Source organism: Pseudophryne corroboree, chromosome 4, assembly GCF_028390025.1.
Source record: "Pseudophryne corroboree isolate aPseCor3 chromosome 4, aPseCor3.hap2, whole genome shotgun sequence".
In the NCBI taxonomy this organism is placed as follows: domain Eukaryota; kingdom Metazoa; phylum Chordata; class Amphibia; order Anura; family Myobatrachidae; genus Pseudophryne; species Pseudophryne corroboree.
The window spans coordinates 61,811,788-61,835,586 of NC_086447.1; the positions used below are offsets into that span (position 1 = coordinate 61,811,788).

The 23,799-nt window shown below is 45.7% G+C and overlaps 1 protein-coding gene across 3 annotated transcripts in view; it reads left to right on the forward strand.

The window, feature by feature from the left end:
- The window catches only part of BLK (BLK proto-oncogene, Src family tyrosine kinase), a 111,928-nt gene extending 109,248 nt beyond the window's left edge, over positions 1-2,680 (forward strand). For all 3 annotated transcript variants that reach the window (XM_063915097.1, XM_063915096.1, XM_063915098.1), the window contains 2 exons: positions 46-177; positions 1,231-2,680. In XM_063915097.1, the coding sequence (XP_063771167.1) occupies positions 46-177; positions 1,231-1,433 (335 nt within the window). In that variant the 3' untranslated portion in view covers positions 1,434-2,680. The remainder of the gene's footprint in view (positions 1-45; positions 178-1,230) is intronic.
- Positions 2,681-23,799: the final 21,119 nt, after the last annotated feature.

Here is a 23,799-nt window from a genome sequence, read left to right on the forward strand (position 1 = left end):
AGCCAATACAATGTTTTTCAAAATAACCTTTATTTCCAATCACAGGCTCTAAATTCCCCATCAAATGGACAGCGCCGGAAGCCATTAATTTTGGCGTTTTCACCATTAAATCAGACGTGTGGTCCTTTGGGATCCTCCTGACTGAAATTGTAACCTACGGTCGTATTCCTTACCCAGGTAACCTTGCGGGTCATTTTTATGTTCACTTACTTGTTTTGAACAATACGCGTTCCTTTGGAATCCGAAAATGTAAATGCACAAACTTTAATCAAGGCTCAAGTTTGTAAAATGATGCATAACATTAAATGACACTGAACTTTCTAATGTGTTTTACTGTTGAAAATATGTTTTATTATGTGTATGCTCTGCTAGAATGCTCCTCCTCTTCAGTATTTGGGATGTCCAGCAGGTGTCCCTGTGTTCCATAAATCTTCACCTGTAGAAATATGCTAGAGAGAAGACATCACTGAATACATGAATAGCAATTCTGTATAGCAGGTACGCAGGGAGGTGATTGTAGCATGGATCAACAGCAAGATAGCAGATGAGGAGTATTCCAGCACAGAATGATGTGTGTGCGGGTGTTGATATTGCAGAGTTATATAGGTACACATGAGCGGATGACTCAAACTATGAGCAGCCCAGTTACTTAACTAGTGGTGCTTGTTTATATACAGGTAGCTGGTACAGCCGTACTCACTGTTACATACTGGTTCTCATGTAGAGGAGCTTCAGCGGAGGGCGATCTCATACAGCTCACCAGCCGGTGAGTGTATGTAGACACTGGGTAGTGGTGCAGGAATACTGGATTCATTGTGAATCGCAGCTCTTTCAGTTGTGAACAGTAAAAAAAAAAACATGGCCCCTGCACATGCTCGGTAGAGATCTTGGCTGCCATCTTGGGATAGAGCATGCAGCCTCCTTGCAAAAACAGGAAGACTGGAGCATGTGTAGCGCACTCATCTTTCAACATCAAGACCTTTGTTTTCTACTAGAATCAGTTGTGACTTAGCATCAAGCAGCGAAAGCACCTCAGTATGAATTGGAAGCCCACATATTTCTCATAGTGAATAACTGAAGAGATTACATGTTACAGACACTGTACCTGTATCTGATTCCAGGAAGATTCCACTTGCACTCATTATAACTTCCAGTTTTACTGTAGTTTTTGTAGTTTTGTATTGTTTTAATATTTGTTCCCCCCCCCCCCCCCCCCCCCCTCCTCCCCAGGCATGAGCAACCCTGAGGTAATACAACTCCTAGATGAAGGGTATCGCATGCCCTGCCCCGAGAACTGCTCAATGGAACTGTACGAGGTTATGATGAAATGCTGGAGGGAAAAGCTGGAGGACAGGCCAACATTCGAGTACTTACAGTCTGTTTTAGAAGACTTTGGCACAGCCACTGAGAAACAGTACGAGGAGGAACCCTGAGTTTTTATTTGGTTCCAACGGTGGAATCTAGCTCTGAATCACGGGCTAATGGACTGGACAGTTACCAGAGTGAACTGACATTTCCATATCACAGTAAAGACAATGGCAATGGAGACCACAACAAAATGGCCTCCCTATCATGTGGTTATGGATCAAACAATGACTTTCCACACTTTTATACAATAACTCCTTCACATGCTTATTTAAAAAAAAAAAAAAGAGGTTATTTGAAGAAAATGAGCTGTAGCCCACAGCAACCAAATTTTAGCTTTTTCATAATAGTCCCCCAGTGTATTTACAAAAATTATACTGGGAGGGTGAGTTACTAGCATGTTAAAAGTTCAACCAATCAGCCATTGGCTATACTCAGTCCAGTAAAAGACAGTGAAAGTAAGTATCTGATTGGCTGCTATAGTTTAATGCTTGTATCTTTGATCTTGGTTAAATGATTTTGAGAAACACAATAATTTGAAATGTGTTACTTTTAAAAAGTTAGAATGTCCTCTACCTGTGGCCATACTCTTGGGTAGTGCTGTCGCTCTATAGGCAATAATATATTATTTATAAGTTGGGTTTATTTCACGTTATTCTTTCTAGAAATGTCCAGTGAAATACTTGGGGCATAACTCTGCACAGAAAACCCAATTCCCTGCAATTATCCATAGTGATAAGACCGCGCTTCCCCTTCGCTGGCTGAGTTTTATATAGGTGTTATTTAGCGGCAGCGTGTGAATGCGCACGACTATGACATCACCAACCTGCACATCTGTAGGCTAGAGTTTGGCTGTTAATTTGTGTATATTGGCACTATATCATGCAATCACAGACTAATGCGGCCCATACATCTACAATTAATTGGGGCAATTCCTCAATTTGCTGATGACCAGGTTGGGTTATCGGTAAAAAACATCATGTTGGAAATCGTCAATTTGCCGATTCCAACCCAAAAAAGATTGTAATCGGTGAGTCTGGGATTTTTTTAACATGCTGTATTTTGCTGATTCCTGGACAAATCGTCGACCATTGGAGTCCGCTGATTGTCAGATCGGATTGCCGACTGGTGGATCGAATTGGCGCCTGGGAATTGGGGAATTACTGGGTAGATGTATGGCTCGCATTAGCTGCTAAATCAGCTTGGGGGTTTTGCCAACCCCTCCACAATATCAAAATGAAAGTTCCTGTATGAGAAATAATTGTATGTATTGTTATGATTTTATTAAACTTTTATATATATTATAAAACAACAACACATGCTATTCACAGCTATTCTGTTACTCCCCATTTGCTCAGTCTAGGACGGTGCATAATTTAAACCACGAACATCATTCTGTAATAGTAAGTGAGAAAAGGCTTGCTAGGCTAGGCATGTTTACACTGGAGAAAAGAAGATTAAGAGGGGACATGATTAACATGTACAAATATTTGAGGGGACAATACACTGAGCCACCGGGGGATTTGTTTTTGGTAAGATCAATGCAAAGGACACGGGGACACCCGCTTAGGTTAGAGGAGAGGAGATTTTGCACACAGAGATGGGAAGATTTCTTCACAGTAAGGACAATACGCATTTGGAATTCCCTGCCTGAGGGAGCAGTAATGGCGGATTCGGTCATTGCTTTTAAGAATGGGCTAGATAAATTCCTAATGGATAAGGATATACAGGGTTATATATAGTAAAACAAAATAAAAAATAAAAGAGGATTAAACATAACGGGCAAACATTCACCGCAGTTAAAATTAGTCATAAAAAATATTACAGTGTAGGAGATCATAAATAGGGTGAACTCGATGGACAAATTGTCTTTTTTCAACCACAGAAACTATAGGGGCAGATGTATTAACCTGGAGAAGGCATAAGGAAGTGATAAACCAGTGATATGTGCAAGGTGATAAACGCACCAGCCAGTCAGCTCCTAACTGTTAATTTACATATTGGAGCTGATTGGCTGGTGCGTTTATCACCTTGCACTTATCCCTGGTTTATCACTTCCTTATGCCTTCTCCAGGTTAATACATCTGCCCCTATGTTAAGTAACACAAAGTATTGGGAATCTGAAAATCTATAAATACAACATTTATAACCAGTAGTTCTTGGAACCGTCCTATTGTGGGTCTGTGTCCCCATTCCTGCCACCATCCTCCTATCGTCTGTCACTGCTACACCATCTGTAACGTCCTCAGTCCTCTTCACCTACACCCACCCGTCTCTGTTCCCCATCCTGTGCTTCACAGGCCAGAGAAAAAGTGTCCAGATGCAGGCCTGTGAGCGAATAATTAGTGGGCAAGATGTGTGAGTGGCCTGATCTCTTCAAAGAACTGGAACAGGACTTACCTAAGCGTCACCTCAAACAGCCTATTCTGAGATATTTTTTCCTCCTATTCTGTATCTGTGGGGTCTATTCATGAAACAGTGAAAAGGATGGAGAAGTGAGCCAGTGGAGAAGTGGCCCATGGCAACCAATCAGCATTGAAGTAACATTTATAATTTGCATACTATACAGTTGTACAGAGCAGCTGATTGGTTACCATGGGCATCTTCGCCACAGGCTCACTTCTCCTCACTTTTCACTGCTTCATGAAAAGGCCCATGTGTCACCCTACATAATCTCCACAGAGAATGTCATCAAAACAGAGGCCATTTTATATGATAGCTATACCACTCATGGGTGCGTGGTCACCTTGGGTGGTGAAAGCACTTGGCCTTCGTCACATTGCACACAAAGGTGTGCATGTATCAGAATATATACTACCTATATACTCCTGTTGCATGAGATTTAATGGGTGATTGGAGTGTTCGCTGTCGGGTTATTCTCTACGTAGGCCGTAATTGGCCATATGGTTTCACAAAGCATTTCTGAAAAATGCTGCCTGGAGTGTTCTCCATCTTACACCTATCTCTATTCAGATTGGCGGTAATGAGAGGAGTAATCAAAATCACAGTTACTAAGTAAAGGCCCACCATACATCTGAGCCCATTGGAACCACCAATCAGTGATCAGGAATCTGCCGGGGGATCAGGGAAATTCTTCATTTCAAAAATTCCTGATTTGCCTATCCCAATCGTTTTCAGATGGGATCAGAGAATCGAGATTTACAGTATATAGAGTACATATTCAATATTTTCGATTCCCTGATCTGGCCCGTCGGGGGACCGGAGAATTGCGGCAATAGGCCGATAATGTATGGGAGCCTTAACAGTTACATCACAGTTACTGATGGTTGGTTTGAACTTTGACCCATCCCTTCAGTGATGTCATTACCAGAGAGTTCCCACACCTACTGAGCATGTCAAAGATAACGGGCCCTGGCAAATGCCGGGTCACCTCAGTCTGACCTCCCGTGCTCAAATTTGACCCCTTTCTATCTGCTGCTCCACCCTCTGGTCTATCCCACCCTGACTCTTCCCTGCTGTTGTGTCCCGAATCCCGCTATGTCACCCACCTCTCTGCTTCAGTCTGCCCCCATACTTATCCCATTCTCTGTGGCACAGCTAAACCTGTCCCGTCTCCAGGCAGTCCCAGTGCCCCTACGTGAATACAGCCCTTATGTAATAAATATACCGTCCTAATGTTCTCCTTCACCTAAACTTGTTCATTCATTTAATACTGGAGTTGGCATCCGGGTTGGATGGAGAATCTCACCCAGGGTGCAGCTGTACTCCCATGGCAGAGCCTAATTTTATGCCACTACCTCTATTGAACCAACATATGAATCTATACATACCCTTATTTAATGAATATACCGTCCTAATGTTCTTCTTCAACTAAACTTGTTCATTCATTTAATACTGAAGGTGGCATCCAGGTGGATGGAGAATCTCGCCCAGGGTGCAGCTGTACTCCCATGGCAGTGCCTAATTTGATGCCACTACCTCTATTGAATCCAATATATGAATCTATGAGAAATCCATAAACAGTAATTATGTTAGAAATTGTGAAAGCCAATCTGTCTTGCACAACACAATGTACATGCATAATGAGAAAGAGAGAGAGAGAGAGAGAGAGAGAGAGGGATAGCGACTGAGCTGATGTAAAACTAATCAGATGATGCTGTATAAAATTATGCCTGCCTCTTTTATAGGTATAGTAAATGCCGTACAATATGCAATGCAGTGCTAAATATGCACAACAAATCTCTATAAAGCAGTAAAAAATAAGAATTTACTCACCGGTAATTCTATTTCTCGTAGTCCGTAGTGGATGCTGGGGACTCCGTAAGGACCATGGGGAATAGACGAGCTCCGCAGGAGACTGGGCACTCTAAAAGAAAGATTAGGTACTATCTGGTGTGCACTGGCTCCTCCCTCTATGCCCCTCCTCCAGACCTCAGTTAGGGAAACTGTGCCCGGAAGAGCTGACACTACAAGGAAAGGATTTGGAATCCAGGGTAAGACTCATACCAGCCACACCAATCACACCATATAACTTGTGATAACCATACCAAGTTAACAGTATGAACAACAACTGAGCCTCAATCAACGGATGGCTCATAACAATAACCCTTTAGTAAGCAATAACTATATACACGTATTGCAGAAGAAGTCCGCACTTGGGACGGGCGCCCAGCATCCACTTAGGACTACGAGAAATAGAATTACCGGTGAGTAAATTCTTATTTTCTCTGACGTCCTAGTGGATGCTGGGGACTCCGTAAGGACCATGGGGATTATACCAAAGCTCCCAAACGGGCGGGAGAGTGCGGACGACTCTGCAGCACCGAATGAGCAAACTCAAGGTCCTCCTCAGCCAGGGTATCAAACTTGTAGAACTTAGCAAATGTGTTTGAACCCGACCAAGTAGCAGCTCGGCAAAGCTGTAAAGCCGAGACCCCTCGGGCAGCCGCCCAAGAAGAGCCCACCTTCCTTGTGGAATGGGCTTTTACTGATTTTGGATGCGGCAATCCAGCCGCAGAGTGAGCCAGCTGAACCGTGCTACAGATCCAGCGAGCAATAGTCTGCTTCGAAGCAGGAGCGCCAACCTTGTTGGCTGCATACAGAATAAACAGCGAGTCAGACTTTCTGACTCCCGCCATTCTGGAAACATAAATTTTCAAAGCCCGGACTACGTCCAGCAACTTGGAATCCTCCAAGTCCCTAGTAGCCGCAGGCACCACAATAGGTTGGTTCAAATGAAACGATGATACCACCTTAGGGAGAAATTGGGGACGAGTCCTCAATTCTGCCCTGTCCATATGGAAGATCAGATAGGGGCTTTTACATGACAAAGCCGCCAATTCTGACACACGCCTAGCCGAAGCTAAGGCCAATAGCATGACCACTTTCCACGTGAGATATTTTAGCTCCACGGTCTTAAGTGGCTCAAACCAGTGGGATTTCAGGAAATCCAACACAACGTTAAGATCCCAAGGTGCCACTGGTGGCACAAAAGGAGGCTGAATATGCAGCACTCCCTTTACAAACGTCTGAACCTCAGGCAGTGAAGCCAGTTCTTTTTGAAAGAAAATGGATAGGGCCGAGATCTGAACCTTTATGGACCCTAATTTGAGGCCCATAGTCACACCTGACTGTAGGAAATGCAGAAAACGACCCAACTGGAAGTCCTCTGTAGGGGCCTTCCTTGCCTCACACCAAGCAACATATTTCCGCCATATGCGGTGATAATGCTTTGCTGTCACATCCTTCCTAGCTCTTATCAGCGTAGGAATTACTTCATCCGGTATACCCTTTTCCGCTAGGATCCGGCATTCAACCGCCATGCCGTCAAACGCAGCCGCGGTAAGTCTTGGAACAGACAGGGCCCCTGCTGCAACAGGTCCTGTCTGAGAGGCAGAGGCCATGGGTCCTCTGTGACCATCTCTTGAAGTTCTGGGTACCAAGTCCTTCTTGGCCAATCCGGAACAATGAGTATTGTTCTCATTCCTTTTTTTCTTACTATTCTCAGTACCTTGTGTATGAGAGGAAGAGGAGGAAACACATATACCGACTGCAACACCCATGGAGTTACCAGTGCATCCACAGCTATCGCCTGAGGGTCCCTTGACCTGGCGCAATATTTTTTTTAGCTTTTTGTTTAGGCGGGACGCCATCATGTCCACCTGTGGCCGTTCCCACCGATTTGCAATCTGCTCGAAGACTTCTTGATGAAGTCCCCACTCTCCCGGGTGGAGGTCGTGCCTGCTGAGGAAGTCTGCTTCCCAGTTGTCCACTCCCGGAATGAACACTGCTGACAGTGCTTGTACGTGATTCTCCGCCCAACAAAGAATCCTTGTGGCTTCCGCCATCGCCATCCTGCTTCTTGTGCCGCCCTGTCGGTTTACATGGGCGACTGCCGTGATGTTGTCTGACTGAATCAGCACTGGTTGGTCTCGAAGCAGGGGCTCCGCTTGACTCAGGGCGTTGTATAAGGCCCTTAATTCCAGTATGTTTATGTGCAGACGAGTCTCCTGACTTGACCACAGCCCCTGGAAGTTTCTTCCCTGAGTGACTGCCCCCCATCCGCGGAGGCTTGCATCCGTGGTCACCAGGACCCAGTCCTGTATGCCGAACCTGCGGCCCTCGAGAAGATGAGCACTCTGCAGCCACCACAGAAGAGACACCCTGGCCCTCGGGGACAGGGCGATCAGCCGAAGCATCTGAAGATGCGATCCGGACCACTTGTCCAACAGATCCCACTGAAAGATCCTGGCATGGAACCTGCCGAAAGGAATGGCTTCGTATGACGCTACCATCTTTCCCAGGACTCGCGTGCAGTGATGCACCGACACCTGCTTTGGTTTCATTAGATCCCTGACCATGGTCACTAACTCCTGAGCCTTCTCCTCCGGAAAAAATACCTTCTTCTGTTCTGTGTCCAGAATCATTCATGCCCAGGAAGGGCAGACGCGTCGTAGGAATCAGCTGCGACTTTGGAATATTCAGAATCCAGCCGTGCCGTAGCAACACTTCCTGAGAGTGCGCTACGCTGACTAACAACTGCTCTCTGGACCTCGCCTTTATGAGGAGATCGTCCAAGTACGGGATAACTGTAACTCCTTGCTTCCGGAGAAGTACCATCATCTCCGCCATTACCTTGGTAAGGACTCTCGGTGCCGTGGATAGACCAAACGGCAACGTCTGGAATTGGTAATGACAGTCCTGTACCACAAACCTGAGGTACTCCTGGTGAGGCGGATAAATGGGGACATGCAAGTACGCATCCTTGATGTCCAGAGATACCATAAAATCCCCCTCTTCCAGGCTGGCAATGACCGCTCTGAGCGATTCCATTTTGAACCTGAACTTTTCATGTAAATGTTCAAGGATTTTAAATTTAGAATGGGTCTTACCGAACCGTCCGGTTTCGGTACCACAAACAGTGTGGAATAGTAACCCCTTCCCTGCTGAAGGGGGGGGTACCATTATTATCACTTGCTGGAGGTACAGCTTGTGAATAGCCATCAGGACTATCTCCCTCCCCGTGGGAGAAGCTGGCAAGGCGGATTTTAGGTAACGGTGAGGGGGCGTCACTTCGAATTCCAGCTTGTATCCCTGAGATACAATTCGTATAGCCCAAGGATCCACTTGTGAGCGAACCCACTTGTTGCAGAAATTTTGGAGACGCGCCCCCACCGCTCCTGGCTCCGCCTGTGGAGCCCCAGCGTCATGCGGTGGACTTAGTGGAAGCAGGGGAGGACTTTTGTTCCTGAGAACTGGCTGCATGGTGCAGCTTCTTTCCTCTACCCCTGCCTCTGGCAAGAAAGGATGCACCTCTGACTCTCTTGCTTTTTTGAGAACGAAAGGACTGCATTTGGTAATACGGTGCTTTCTTAGGCTGTGAGGAAACCTGTGGCAAGAAAGTCGACTTTCCAGCTGTCGCTGTGGATACGAGGTCCGAGAGACCATCCCCAAGCAATTCCTCACCCTTATAAGGCAAAACCTCCATGTGATTTTTAGAGTCGGCATCCCCTGTCCATTGCCGAGTCCATAAGACTCTCCTGGCAGAAATGGACATTGCATTTATTCGAGAGCCCAGCAGGCAAATGTCCCTCTGGGCATCCCGCATATATAAGACGACGTCTTTAATATGGCTAAGTGTTAGCAATACGGTATCCCTGTCCAGGGTATCCAACCCCTCTGACAGAGTATCTGTCCATGCTGCAACAGCACTGCACATCCAAGCTGAAGCAATAGCCGGTCTCAGTAGAGTACCAGAGTGTGTATACACAGACTTCAAGATACCTTCCTGCTTCCTATCCGCAGGTTCCTTTAGGGTGGCCGTATCCTGAGACGGCAGGGCCACTCTTTTAGATAAGCGCATCAGGGCCTTGTCAACCCTAGGGGAGGATTCCCAGCGTAACCTATCCGTTGGCGGGAAAGGGTACGCCATTAGTATTCACCACTTTCTTATCAGGGGAAGACCACGCTTCTTCACATAACTCATTTAATTCATGTGACGGGGGAAAAGTCACTGGCTGCTTTTTCTCCCTAAACATATTTACCCTCTTGTGAGGGACAGGGTCAGCCTCTGAAATGTGTAATATATTTTTCATTGCAATAATCATGTATCGGATGGCCTTAGTCATTTTGGGCTGTAATAGTGCCTCATCCTCGTCGACGCTGGAGTCGGACTCCGTGTCGACATCTGTGTCAACCAACTGAGATAGTGGGCGTTTTTGAGATGCTGACGGCCTCTGAGGCGCCTGGGCAGGCCCGGGTTGAGAGCCCGGCTGTCCCCCGGCAGCAACATAATCAAATCTCTTATGTAATGAGTTTACATTGTCATTTAAGACCTTCCACATATCCATCCAATCAGGTGTCGGCACCGACGGGGGCGACACCACATTTATCTGCACTTGCTCCGCCTCCACGTAACCCTCCTCATCAAACATGTCGACACAGCCGTACCGACACACAGCACACACACAGGGAATGCTCTGACTGAGGACAGGACCCCACAAGGTCTATAGGGAGACAGAGAAAGAGTATGCCAGCACACACCACAGCGCTATATACACAGGGATACACACTACCAGAAGTGAATTTTTCCCAATAGCTGCTGTATCAATACACCTTTTGCCTAAATTTATGTGCCCCCCCTCTCTTTTTACCCAGGAGACTGCAGGGGAGAGCCTGGGGAGCGTCCTTCCAGCGGAGCTGTGAAGAGAAATGGCGCTGGTGTGCTGAGGAAGAAGGCCCCGCCCCCTCAGCGGCGGGCTTCTGTCCCGCTGTTTCTGACTAAAAAATGGCGGGGGTTTTACACATATACAGTCACAGACTGTATTATGTGTCTTTTTATGCCAAAGGTATTCTTATTGCTGCCCAGGGCGCCCCCCCCCCCCCCAGCGCCCTGCACCCTACAGTGACCGGAGTGTGTGGTGTGCAGTGGGAGCAATGGCGCACAGCTGCGGTGCTGTGCGCTACCTTAATGAAGACAGGAGTCTTCAGCCGCCGATTTCATCACCAACTTCTGATCTTCTGGCTCTGCGAGGGGGACGGTGGCGCGGCTCCGGGAATGGACGACCGAGGACCTTTGCCTGTGTTCGAACCCTCTGGAACTAATGGTGTCCAGTAGCCTAAGAAGCGCAACCTAGCTGTGAACAGGTACGTTTGCTTCTCTCCCCTCGGTCTCACGTAGCAGTGAGTCTGTTGCCAGCAGATCTCACTGAAAATAAAAAACCTAACATTACTTTCTTTACTAGCAGGCTCAGGAGAGCCCACTAGGTGCATCCAGCTCTGGCCGGGCACAGATTCTAACTGAGGTCTGGAGGAGGGGCATAGAGGGAGGAGCCAGTGCACACCAGATAGTACCTAATCTTTCTTTTAGAGTGCCCAGTCTCCTGCATCCACTAGGACGTCAGAGTCTGAGAATTTCCATTTCAGCCACTTTGTCCTGCGTGAAATGAATCACACTGGAATGTATGATAAGGGCAAGGAAAACATCACAGTATCATCAGTTTTAATCACATAATCAGTTTTAATCACTCAGTTAAATAAGGTCACAGTAGCTGGTGGAAAACACAGCTTGCTATTTCCATGTCTGCCAGGTGAGGGCGATCACGCTCTACGTAAGCATAAAAGTTACTTCAAACTACAGTACTTGCAATGATGGAAATAGCGTCAATTCCAGATATACAATTGTCCCCTGTATTAATGTCTGTTCATGCATCTTCAATGCAATGCGGAGGTTAAGGGATGGACATTCTATATTTTTAGTATACATAACTCAGTTTCCATTTCACTATTAATGTGCAATTAAACTGATGTTTGTTCATAATAATTTTACTTTTATACATTTAATGAAACATGTTTGTTCACCATTGCTGTCCACTGTCCAATCCCTCTTACCTGAGTTCCAAAGAATATATCGAAACTGTCCCACAGTTATATACAATACATCATATCATTATCCGCCTATGGCAGGCATTCCCAACCACGGTCCTCAAGGCACACCAACAGTGCAGGTTTTAGTGATAGCCAGGCTTCAGCACAGGTGACTTAATTAGTAGCTCAGTTATTTTGATTTAACCATCTGTGCTTAAGCCTGGATATCACTAAAACCTGAACTGTTGGTGTGCCTTGAGGACCGTGGTTGGGAATGCCTGGCCTATGGGAACCAATTAGTACAGTGCCTCACAGTGGCCAAAGCAACATGAAAAACTTTATTGTACATTATTTGGAAATGTACCTCCTGTTTATGGTGCTTTCAATATTCAGTATGTTCAGTCATTTTTTAAGTTGAAAGGTTTTTCTAAAGTGTCCCCCTCCCCAGCCCAACTCATTATAAAAAGCCAACTGTCTGTACTGCAATGGGTCATTACATTTAGGGCTGTCTTAACAGCAGTGTAGGCCCCTGGGCAAAGCAATGCACTGGGGCCCCTATCTGTCCTCCAGCGGTAGGGGTGGAGGGGTGCTTCCAGCAGCAGTTTATATGAATTTAACAACTAAAAAGCAATGGTTTAGAAATAGATGCTTTACAAAATGTAGAAAAAAAATAAATGTCTACTTTAAAAATTCTTTATTCAAAATAAATAATAATAATAATAATAATAATAATAATAATAATAATAATAATAAATTGCTGTCCGGGCCCGTTAGGATAATTTGGGAAGGGGCCTGGTGGTTTTGCCAAAACCAAAACCCCACAAAGATGAATTAGAAGTATAATCAAAACCAAAAATGTCAGCGCACATCTTTAGTTAATTTATGTCTGAAACCAAGTAACCCACTGTACTAGTATGTTTTTGGATTGTGGGAGGAATCTGGAGCATCAGGAGGAAACCCTTAGGAGAAGAACATACAAACTCCACACCGTACTGTTGTAATTCTCCTTGTACTGCACTGCGGACACTTTGTGTAGCCTTATATGTAAAAGATAATAATAATAATAATAATAATAATAATAATAAAAAATAGTAATAATAATAATAATAATAATAATAATAATAATAAATAGTAATAATAATAATAATAATAATAATAATAATAATAATAATAATAATAATAAAAAATAGTAATAATAATAAATAGTAATAATAATAATAATAATAATAATAATAAAAAATAGTAATAATAATAATAATAATAATAATAATAATAATAAATAGTAATAATAATAATAATAATAAATAGTAATAATAATAATAATAATAATAATAATAATAACAACAATAAATTGTCACTTCATTTATATTGAGTTTTAGCCCTAAGGGAGTGCTAAATTGTCATTGCTATTTGTTATGGCTGCACCCAGTGTAATTGGGCTTTGGAGGGGCACATAGATCAAACTACTGTAACTGGCATAAATATTTTTTACTAAATTATTCCATGAGTTTGTGCAGGAACAACTGTACACGCACGTTACATCCACTAGATGGCCCCATATTACCATTAAAAGTAATAAGATAATGTACAGTTTATTTTCTGTTAATACTTTCTGTCCTGTTGTTCACAGTAATTGACCACATTCAGACATGAGAAAATATATGTTTCCATAGACTATACCGCTAATTGAGCTAACTCAGTTAGCAGGCTGCAGAGAAAAAGAAGGTAATAAGTGAAAAATACAAACAAGTGTACAATATAACAAGTACAAGTGTATCTTTTTTCATTTAAAACTAGCAAAATGTGCCCGGTTTATGCCAGGCATACATAAGATATGCCTATGTTTAATACATTGGTTTTGATGCCAAAATACGTATTCACTGTTATGCGTGAACAAAATAAACAAGAGCTACCAGCCTCAGTGGCTACAACTCTCCTTCTCGTGTAGCAATAAATAATAAAAAAAAATATCTTAAATACACACACATAATCATAACACCATATATACAAAAAGCACACTAGCTCTATAGCGGTGAATCTGCAGCCAGCCAACCGGAAGCGGTAGCTGCATCATCATCATTAACCTTCACCAGACATCTGGCACCTGCAAATGATACAGGTTTTACAGGTGTAAATGAATCCCTGTGCCAGTCTGCATCTGTTTACAATTATGCCCTTACCGTACAACTTTAGACCCCCCATTCCCTCCCCCCTGCTTCTCCCATCACTAGTAGTTGCACTGGCGTAACGTTTCTATAATGGGTGCAGTGTGTGCAGTGCACACGGGCCCCTTAGTCTAGAAGGGGTCCCCACCGCACACGCTGCACCCATTTTTAAAATACTCACCCCTCCGGAGTCTTGCACCGTCATCCGCAGCGCTGTTAAAACACAGTGAAAATGGCTCAGTGACATTTTCACGGAGTTCTGCACATGCACAGCAGTGAAATCTCAGGGAAAATGGCCACCGCACTATTTTCCTGGAGATCTGAGTCCTCTAGTGCTCAGACTCTCAGCGCTGCCGGCAGAGAGGGGAGGGGCCCGAACGGAGGAGGCTGAACACGGGCCTCCTACTCTCTTAAAGCGCCCCTGAGTAGTTACGTCAGCTTCATATAAATCTGCATGGCTGCAATTTTGTGTGTCTGTTTCAATGCATGCGCTGAGACAATTTGCATATTTTACAACACACACAAACTGCTGTGTATCCTACTTAGCATCAGCCCTTTGGAAAGAAATCATTTGAAATTATGTATTTTATTAATTTGGCATATTTTACATCTTTGCTTTTGTCTGCTTACTGTTATTTACTGCTCTCCCTCCCTGCGTGTGTCTAAAGCCCCATACACACTAGACGAGAAAGTGAAAGATCTCGCTCAGAAGGGCCAATCTGAGCAAGATCTTTTACAATCTCGTCCGGTGTGTACACTCAATGTCATTAACGATGCACGCTCACGCACATTGCTAACGACCCCCTCCCTCGTCTGAACATGTACAGACGAGGGAGGCCCTCGTTAACGACAGATGCAGCATGGGTGTCGTTCCCCCCACCTCCCCCCGTCGTCGCTCCCTTCCCTGCTGGCATTGTATTTGTGGATTTGGACACCACTGATGTCTCCTATTGCCTCTGCACAAGAGATAGTTGGGTTTAACGATCAGCCAGACTCCCTTTGCCGACGTAAGTCTGATTTACAACACTTATACTGGCTAGGAGCAGTATAGCCCCATACACTCTAAACGAGTCCCAGCTAACGCCGATATTGGCGGCGGCGGGGACCCAGTGGGGTACAGGCATCGGCAAGTACATACACTTGCCGATGCCAGCGGGGAAGGGAGCGATGGGGGGGGGGGGGGGCGCGGCGGGATGAACGACGGCGCAGCATGGCTGTCGTTAACGAGGACCTCCCCCGTCTGTACATGATCATACGAGGGAGGGGGTCATTAACGATGTGTGGGAGCGTGCATCGTTAACGACATTGAGTGTACACACCGGCCGAGATTGTAAAAGATCTCTCTTAGATTGGCCCTTCTGAGCGATATCTTTTACTGTCTCGTCTAGTGTGTATGGGGCTTTAAGGTTAATTTAACATCTTCGCTGGGTTTGCAAATTTGCAAATGTGTGCAAGCGGATTTCCACTTAATAACTAAAAAGTAATGATGAGCGGGTTCGGTTTCTCGGAAACCGAACCCCCCCTGAACTTCAGCCTTTTTACACGGGTCCGAGCCGTACTCGGATTCTCCCGTGTGGCTCGGGTAAACCGAGCGCGCCCGAACGTCATCATCCCGCTGTCGGATTCTCGTGAGATTCGGATTCTATATAAGCAGCCGCGCGTCGCTGCCATTTTCACACGTGCATTGAGATTGATAGGGAGAGGACGTGGCTGGCGTCCTCTCCGTTTATATAGTTATAGTAGTTAGTTGGTCTGATTGCTACTGCTTAGCTTATTGTGGGGAGGATTGGGGAGCAGCTGTTAGGACTCAGGAGGAGTACAGTGCAGAGTTTTGCTAGTTTTTTTTTATCCGTTCTCTGCCTGAAAAAAACGCTCCATACCATATCTGTGCTCAGCCTCAGTGTGCTGCATGATATATCTGACTGTGCTGAGTGCTCACACTGCTTAATTGTGGGGGAGACTGGGGAGCAGCTATAGCAGGAGTACAGTGCACAGTTTTGCTGACAGTGACCACCAGTATACGTTTGTCTGCCTGAAAAACACTCCTGTGGTGTCTTTTTTTCTTTATACTATAAGTATAAACGCAGTCTGCTGACAGTGTCCACCAGGTCCATTATACTGTATATAGCAGTACGGTAGGCCACTGCTGTACCTACCTCTGTGTCTTCAGTCACTCGTCGTCATACATAAAGTATACTATCCATCCATCTACATTGTATACCTGTGGTGTCTTTTTTTCTTTATACTGTAAACGCAGTCTGCTTACAGGGTCCACCAGGTCCATTATACTGTATATAGCAGTACGGTAGGCCAATATGGAGAACAAAAATGTGGAGGTTAAAAAAATAGGGAAAGATCAAGATCCACTTCCACCTCGTGCTGAAGCTGCTGCCACTAGTCATGGCCGAGACGATGAAATGCCATCAACGTCGTCTGCCAAGGCCGATGCCCAATGTCATAGTACAGAGCATGTAAAATCCAAAACACAAAAGATCAGTAAAAAAAATGACCCAAAAATCAAAATTAAAAGCGTCTGAGGAGAAGCGTAAACTTGCCAATATGCCATTTACGACACGGAGTGGCAAGGAACGGCTGAGGCCCTGGCCTATGTTCATGGCTAGTGGTTCAGCTTCACATGAGGATGGAAGCACTCAGCCTCTCGCTAGAAAAATGAAAAGACTTAAGCTGGCAAAAGCACAGCAAAGAACTGTGCGTTCTTCGAAATCACAAATCCCCAAGGAGAGTCCAATTGTGTCGGTTGCGATGCCTGACCTTCCCAACACTGGACGGGAAGAGCTTGCGCCTTCCACCATTTGCACGCCCCCTGCAAGTGCTGGAAGGAGCACCCGCAGTCCAGTTCCTGATAGTCAAATTGAAGATGTCAGTGTTGAAGTACACCAGGATGAGGATATGGGTGTTGCTGGCGCTGGGGAGGAAATTGACAAGGAGGATTCTGATGGTGAGGTGGTTTGTTTAAGTCAGGCACCCGGGGAGACACCTGTTGTCCGTGGGAGGAATATGGCCATTGACATGCCTGGTCAAAATACAAAAAAAAAATCACCTCTTCGGTGTGGAATTATTTCAACACAAATGCGGACAACAGGTGTCAAGCCGTGTGTTGCCTTTGTCAAGCTGTAATAAGTAGGGGTAAGGACGTTAACCACCTCGGAACATCCTCCCTTATACGTCACCTGCAGCGCATTTATCATAAGTCAGTGACAAGTTCAAAAACTTTGGGTGACAGCGGAAGCAGTCCACTGACCACTAAATCCCTTCCTCTTGTAACCAAGCTCCTGCAAACCACACCACCAACTCCCTCAGTGTCAATTTCCTCCTTACCCAGGAAAGCCAATAGTCCTGCAGGCCATGTCACTGGCAAGTCTGACGAGTCCTCTCCTGCCTGGGATTCCTCCGATGCATCCTTGAGTGTAACGCCTACTGCTGCTGGCGCTGCTGTTGTTGCTGCTGGGAGTCGATCGTCATCCCAGAGGGGAAGTCGGAAGACCACTTGTACTACTTCCAGTAAGCAATTGACTGTCCAACAGTCCTTTGCGAGGAAGATGAAATATCACAGCAGTCATCCTGCTGCAAAGCGGATAACTGAGGCCTTGGCAGCCTGGGCGGTGAGAAACGTGGTTCCGGTATCCATTGTTAATTCAGAGCCAACTAGAGACTTGATTGAGGTACTGTGTCCCCGGTACCAAATACCAAATACCATCTAGGTTCCATTTCTCTAGGCAGGCGATACCGAAAATGTACACAGACCTCAGAAAAAGAGTCACCAGTGTCCTAAAAAATGCAGTTGTACCCAATGTCCACTTAACCACGGACATGTGGACAAGTGGAGCAGGCCAGACTCAGGACTACATGACTGTGACAGCCCACTGGGTAAATGTATTGCCTCCCGCTGCAAGAACAGCAGCGGCGGCACCAGTAGCAGCATCTCGCAAACGCCAACTCGTTCCTAGGCAGGCTACGCTTTGTATCACCGCTTTCCAGAATACGCACACAGCTGAAAACCTCTTACGGCAACTGAGGAAGATCATCGCAGAATGGCTTACCCCAATTGGACTCTCCTGGGGATTTGTGGCATCGGACAACGCCAGCAATATTGTGCGTGCATTACATCTGGGCAAATTCCAGCACGTCCCATGTTTTGCACATACCTTGAATTTGGTGGTGCAGAATTATTTAAAAAACGACAGGGGCGTGCAAGAGATGCTGTCGGTGGCCAGAAGAATTGCGGGCCACTTTCGGCGTACAGGCACCGCGTACAGAAGACTGGAGCACCACCAAAAACACCTGAACCTGCCCTGCCATCATCTGAAGCAAGAGGTGGTAACGAGGTGGAATTCAACCCTCTATATGCTTCAGAGGATGGAGGAGCAGCAAAAGGCCATTCAAGCCTATACACCTGGCCACGATATAGGCAAAGGAGGTGGAATGCACCTGACTCAAGCGCAGTGGAGAATGATTTCAACGTTGTGCAAGGTTCTGCAACCTTTTGAACTTGCCACACGTGAAGTCAGTTCAGACACTGCCAGCCTGAGTCAGGTCATTCCCCTCATCAGGCTTTTGTAGAAGAAGCTGGAGACATTGAAGGAGGAGCTAAAACAGAGCGATTCCGCTAGGCATGTGGGACTTGTGGATGGAGCCCTTCATTCGCTTAACCAGGATTCACGGGTGGTCAATCTGTTGAAATCAGAGCACTACATTTTGGCCACCGTGCTCGATCCTAGATTTAAAACCTACGTTGTATCTCTCTTTCCGGCAGACACAAGTCTGCAGAGGTTCAAAGACCTGCTGGTGAGAAAATTGTCAAGTCAAGCGGAACGTGACCCGTCAACATCTCCTCCTTCACATTCTCCCGCAACTGAGGGTGCGAGGAAAAGGCTACGAATTCCGAGCCCACCCGCTGGCGGTGATGCAGGGCAGTCTGGAGCGAGTGCTGACATCTGGTCCGGACTGAAGGACCTGCCAACGATTACTGACATGTCGTCTACTGTCACTGCATATGATTCTCTCACCATTGAAAGAATGGTGGAGGATTATATGAGTGACCGCATCCAAGTAGGCACGTCAGACAGTCCATACGTATACTGGCAGGAAAAAGAGGCAATTTGGAGGCCCTTGCACAAACTGGCTTTATTCTACCTAAGTTGCCCTCCCTCCAGTGTGTACTCCGAAAGAGTGTTTAGTGCCGCCGCTCACCTTGTCAGCAATCGGCGTACGAGGTTACTTCCAGAAAATGTGGAGAAGATGATGTTCATTAAAATGAATTATAATCAATTCCTCCGTGGAGACATTCACCAGCAGCAATTGCCTCCAGAAAGTACACGGGGACCTGAGATGGTGGATTCCAGTGGGGACGAATTAATAATCTGTGAGGAGGGGGATGTACACAGTGAAAGGGATGATGAGGTGGACATCTTGCCTCTGTAGAGCCAGTTTGTGCAAGGAGAGATTGATTGCTTCTTTTTTGGTGGGGGCCCAAACAAACCAGTCATTTCAGTCACAGTCGTGTGGCAGACCCTGTCGCTGAAATGATGGGTTCGTTAAAGTGTGCATGTCCTGTTTATACAACATAAGGGTGGGTGGGAGGGCCCAAGGACAATTCCATCTTGCACCTCTTTTTTCTTTCATTTTTCTTTGCGTCATGTGCTGTTTGGGGAGTATTTTTTTGAAGGGCCATCCTGCGTGACACTGCAGTGCCACTCCTAGATGGGCCAGGTGTTTGTGTCGGCCACTTGGGTCGCTTAGCTTAGTCACACAGCTACCTCATTGCGCCTCTTTTTTTCTTTGCGTCATGTGCTGTTTGGGGAGTATTTTTTTCAAGTGCCATCCTGTCTGACACTGCAGTGCCACTCCTAGATGGGCCAGGTGTTTGTGTCGGCCACTTGGGTCGCTTATCTTAGTCACACAGCTACCTCATTGCGCCTCTTTTTTTCTTTGCGTCATGTGCTGTTTGGGGAGTATTTTTTTGAAGGGCCATCCTGCGTGACACTGCAGTGCCACTCCTAGATGGGCCAGGTGTTTGTGTCGGCCACTTGGGTCGCTTATCTTAGTCACACAGCTACCTCATTGCGCCTCTTTCTTTCTTTGCGTCATGTGCTGTTTGGGGAGTATTTTTTTGAAGGGCCATCCTGCGTGACACTGCAGTGCCACTCCTAGATGGGCCAGGTGTTTGTGTCGGCCACTTGGGTCGCTTATCTTAGTCACACAGCTACCTCATTGCGCCTCTTTTTTTCTTTGCGTCATGTGCTGTTTGGGGAGTATTTTTTTGAAGGGCCATCCTGCGTGACACTGCAGTGCCACTCCTAGATGGGCCAGGTGTTTGTGTCGGCCACTTGGGTCGCTTAGCTTAGTCACACAGCGACCTCGGTGCAAATTTTAGGACTAAAAATAATATTGTGAGGTGTGAGGTGTTCAGAATAGACTGAAAATGAGTGGAAATTATGGTTATTGAGGTTAATAATACTATGGGATCAAAATGACCCCCAAATTCTATGATTTAAGCTGTTTTTTAGTTTTTTTTGAAAAAAACACCCGAATCCAAAACACACCCGAATCCGACAAAAAATTTCGGTGAGGTTTTGCCAAAACGCGTTCGAACCCAAAACACGGCCGCGGAACCGAACCCAAAACCAAAACACAAAACCCGAAAAATTTCCGGTGCACATCACTACTAAAAAGCAATGGTTTCTAGATAAATGTTTTACAAAATGTAGAAAAATAAATTACTAAATGTCTACTTTAATAAATACTTTACTCAAAACAGAGGCAGAAGAATAATGGACGCTACACACTTGGCGATTTGCCCAACGTAACCGACCAACGATCTTATCGTTGGCCGATTTTTCAACAGCGATTTCTAACATACACACTGGACGATATCTATGGCCGATTTGGACGATACGACATTACACACATCGATATCGTCCAAATTGGCTTGCATGTATAAACGATGATCGTTCAACGATTAACAATTGCGGGCACGCGCATCGTTCACCTATGTTGCATACACACTGAAAGATATGAACAATTTATCATTAATATTTGAAAAATATCGTTCATATCTTTCAAAGATATCGCCAAGTATGTAGAACCCATTATACATTCCCGAACGGCCCATTAGGATAATTTGGGAAGGGGCCTGGTGGTGATGGCTCTCCAGCATGTGCATTTGTGAAAGGCCTCCATTCTGTTATTGCTGTCTCAGGACCGGTATCGCAGCGGTAGAGGCAGCCGTTTCCGCTAGCAATAGGGTTCTTCATCTGTTGATAAATACTAATCTGTGTCACTTCCTCGCATGCAACAGTTTCAGAAGAGAGTCAGTGGTGACCGCATTGAGGGCTTCAAAAAGTCAGACCAACGTGGGAAGAACTTTAATAAGCTAGTGATTAAGGAGAAAAAAGAAGACAAGAGGATGTGTTTCCCATAGCAACCAATCACATTCCAGCTATAAAGTTATAATATGTACTAGATAAATGATAGCTGGAATCTCATTGGTTACTATGAGTCACACGTCCCGCAACTGTGGTGGAAAGTGGCCAATGATACTCTTGCTGCCCAGCGGTCCCTTGTGCCTGCTTTTCTTGGGCTATGATAGGCTGTTGGAGTCTCTAACGTGTAAACATTCTTCTGGGGTGGAATTTGCTCTCTTCCCCAGATCCTGCCTGTACCAGGCCACGTGCTCCACACCACCATCATCATTGATTATTTTTCCCTCTATCTGCAGAGCACTTGTTATTTTTTGTTAATGGACTGACTGCGGAGAGGTTATCTCTCTCGGCCACTAACAACTGCTTTTACTGCGCCTTTCATGTCACTTTATAAGAGAAGGATTAGGAGTGATTTGAATATAATGGGGGGTGGGGGTGGACGGGCTATGTGATCTCTTGTGGTCATCAGTTGGCAGATACATTCCGTCGAGTGAGTTATATCACTCCCCTAACTAATGGACGCCTCGGGGAAACCCAGGATTCCGGAGGAAGGATTCCAAATATAAATGCTAGATTTCCATGGGCATAGTCCCACCTTTTCTTTTAGGCCAAGGACACAAGACATTCTGGAATATAGGAGTGTTGTATACAAATACTGTCCTAGTATAGACAACAAATATATGGGGGGTCATTCCGAGTTGTTCGCTCTGTAAATTTCTTCGCATCGCAGCGATTTTCCGCTTAGTGCGCATGCGCAATGTTCGCACTGCGACTGCGCCAAGTAAATTTGCTATGCAGTTAGGAATTTTACTCACGGTTTTTTCCTCGTTCTGGTGATCGTAATGTGATTGACAGGAAGTGGGTGTTTCTGGGCGGAAACAGGCCGTTTTATGGGAGTGTGTGAAAAAACGCTACCGTTTCTGGGAAAAACGCGGGAGTGGCTGAAGAAACGGAGGAGTGTCTGGACGAACGCTGGGTGTGTTTGTGACGTCAAACCAGGAACGACATGCACTGAACTGATTGCAGATGCCGAGTAAGTTTGAAGCTACTCAGAAACTGCTAAGAGGTGTGTAATCGCAATTTTGAGAATCTTTCGTTCGCAATTTTAAGAAGCTAAGATTCACTCCCAGTAGGCGGCGGCTTAGCGTGTGTAAAGCTGCTAAAAGCAGCTTGCGAGCGAACAACTCGGAATGAGGGCCATTGTGTATATTGGTCACAAAAGCTACTATGGTTTTTGTTTTTTTTTATTTGGGATTTCATTTTTGGACAATATTCCTTACCTTTGGGCATTTCAGGCACATGGAACAGTGGGTGGGTAATAGGCATTCGCTCATAGAAGCGTGGGCATGCACTACACATGTAGACAGAGTTGCGACCTATTTTGAGTTGAGCGCATGCGGAATTTACACCATCTTCAGCCAAATTTTCTGCACCAAAAGTAAGTGCTGTTACGTGTGATGACCGCCACAGCGGGTCGGTGCGGTCACATGGATGCATCTGACTCAGAATACAGGCCGTTGCATACAACATGCAAGGTGTAATAGTGATACATTATGTAAGACTCAGTAGCTGGCCCAAAATGTGTATATATCTGCTGCTCCATGCCCCATTCTGTCCCACCCTGCCCCCCCCCCTTCTCTGCCCTGTCCCACCCCCCTGCTCCATCACCTAAACTCTGTGTGCTGACACAAATAGTTGATGAAGTCACCAAGCGAGAATGTGCAGAGTGAAAAGAGTAAGTGGCTAAGGACAGAGCCTTGAGGGACTTCTAACTGAAGCAGAGAGAATGGGGGGAAGGGGCTATTGAGGCAAGTTGGTGAAGGATCAGTTAGAGACATGGGTATAAAACCAAGAAAGGAGTCAACTATAAGGTTGTATGAATGTAGAGTGAAGAAGACGTTGGTGGCCATCTGAGTCAAAGGCTACAGAGAGGCCAAGAAAGAAGAGGACAGAGAAGCTACCCTTGGATTTCTCAGAAAGGACATCATTGATGACTAGGCTCAGGGCAGTTTCTATGGAGAGGACAAAAGCTAGATTACAGAATATTAAGGAGGAAATTTGTAGATAGCAAGGAAGGGAGGAGGGTGTAGACAAGTCTCTGTGTGTTAGACGTGAGGGTACGAGGAGTGGTTGAATGGTAGTTTGACCGAGAGTTAAGGCTAAGTGGTGGTTTTGGGGGTATTGGGGAAACAATATCATGTCTGAAGGAAGAGGGTAAGATGCCAGTAGAGGGGGATAGTCAATGAGCTGTTTGAGGTATAAGCAGATGTTAGAGGAGAGGGAGTGGAGGAGACGGGAAGGGATAGGATATATGTAACATGTTGAGGCATGATTTGATTTCCTGCCTGGTAGAAAAGAAGAGTCAAGGAGGGAGAACTACAGTGAGAGGAGAGGGGGCGAGGGGGGAGGGGCATATCAGGAAGATATTTCTGGCCTGATAGATTTGATTTTGGAGATGAAGAAGGCGATGAAGCCGGAAGTGGAGAGGGAAAGACAGTGAG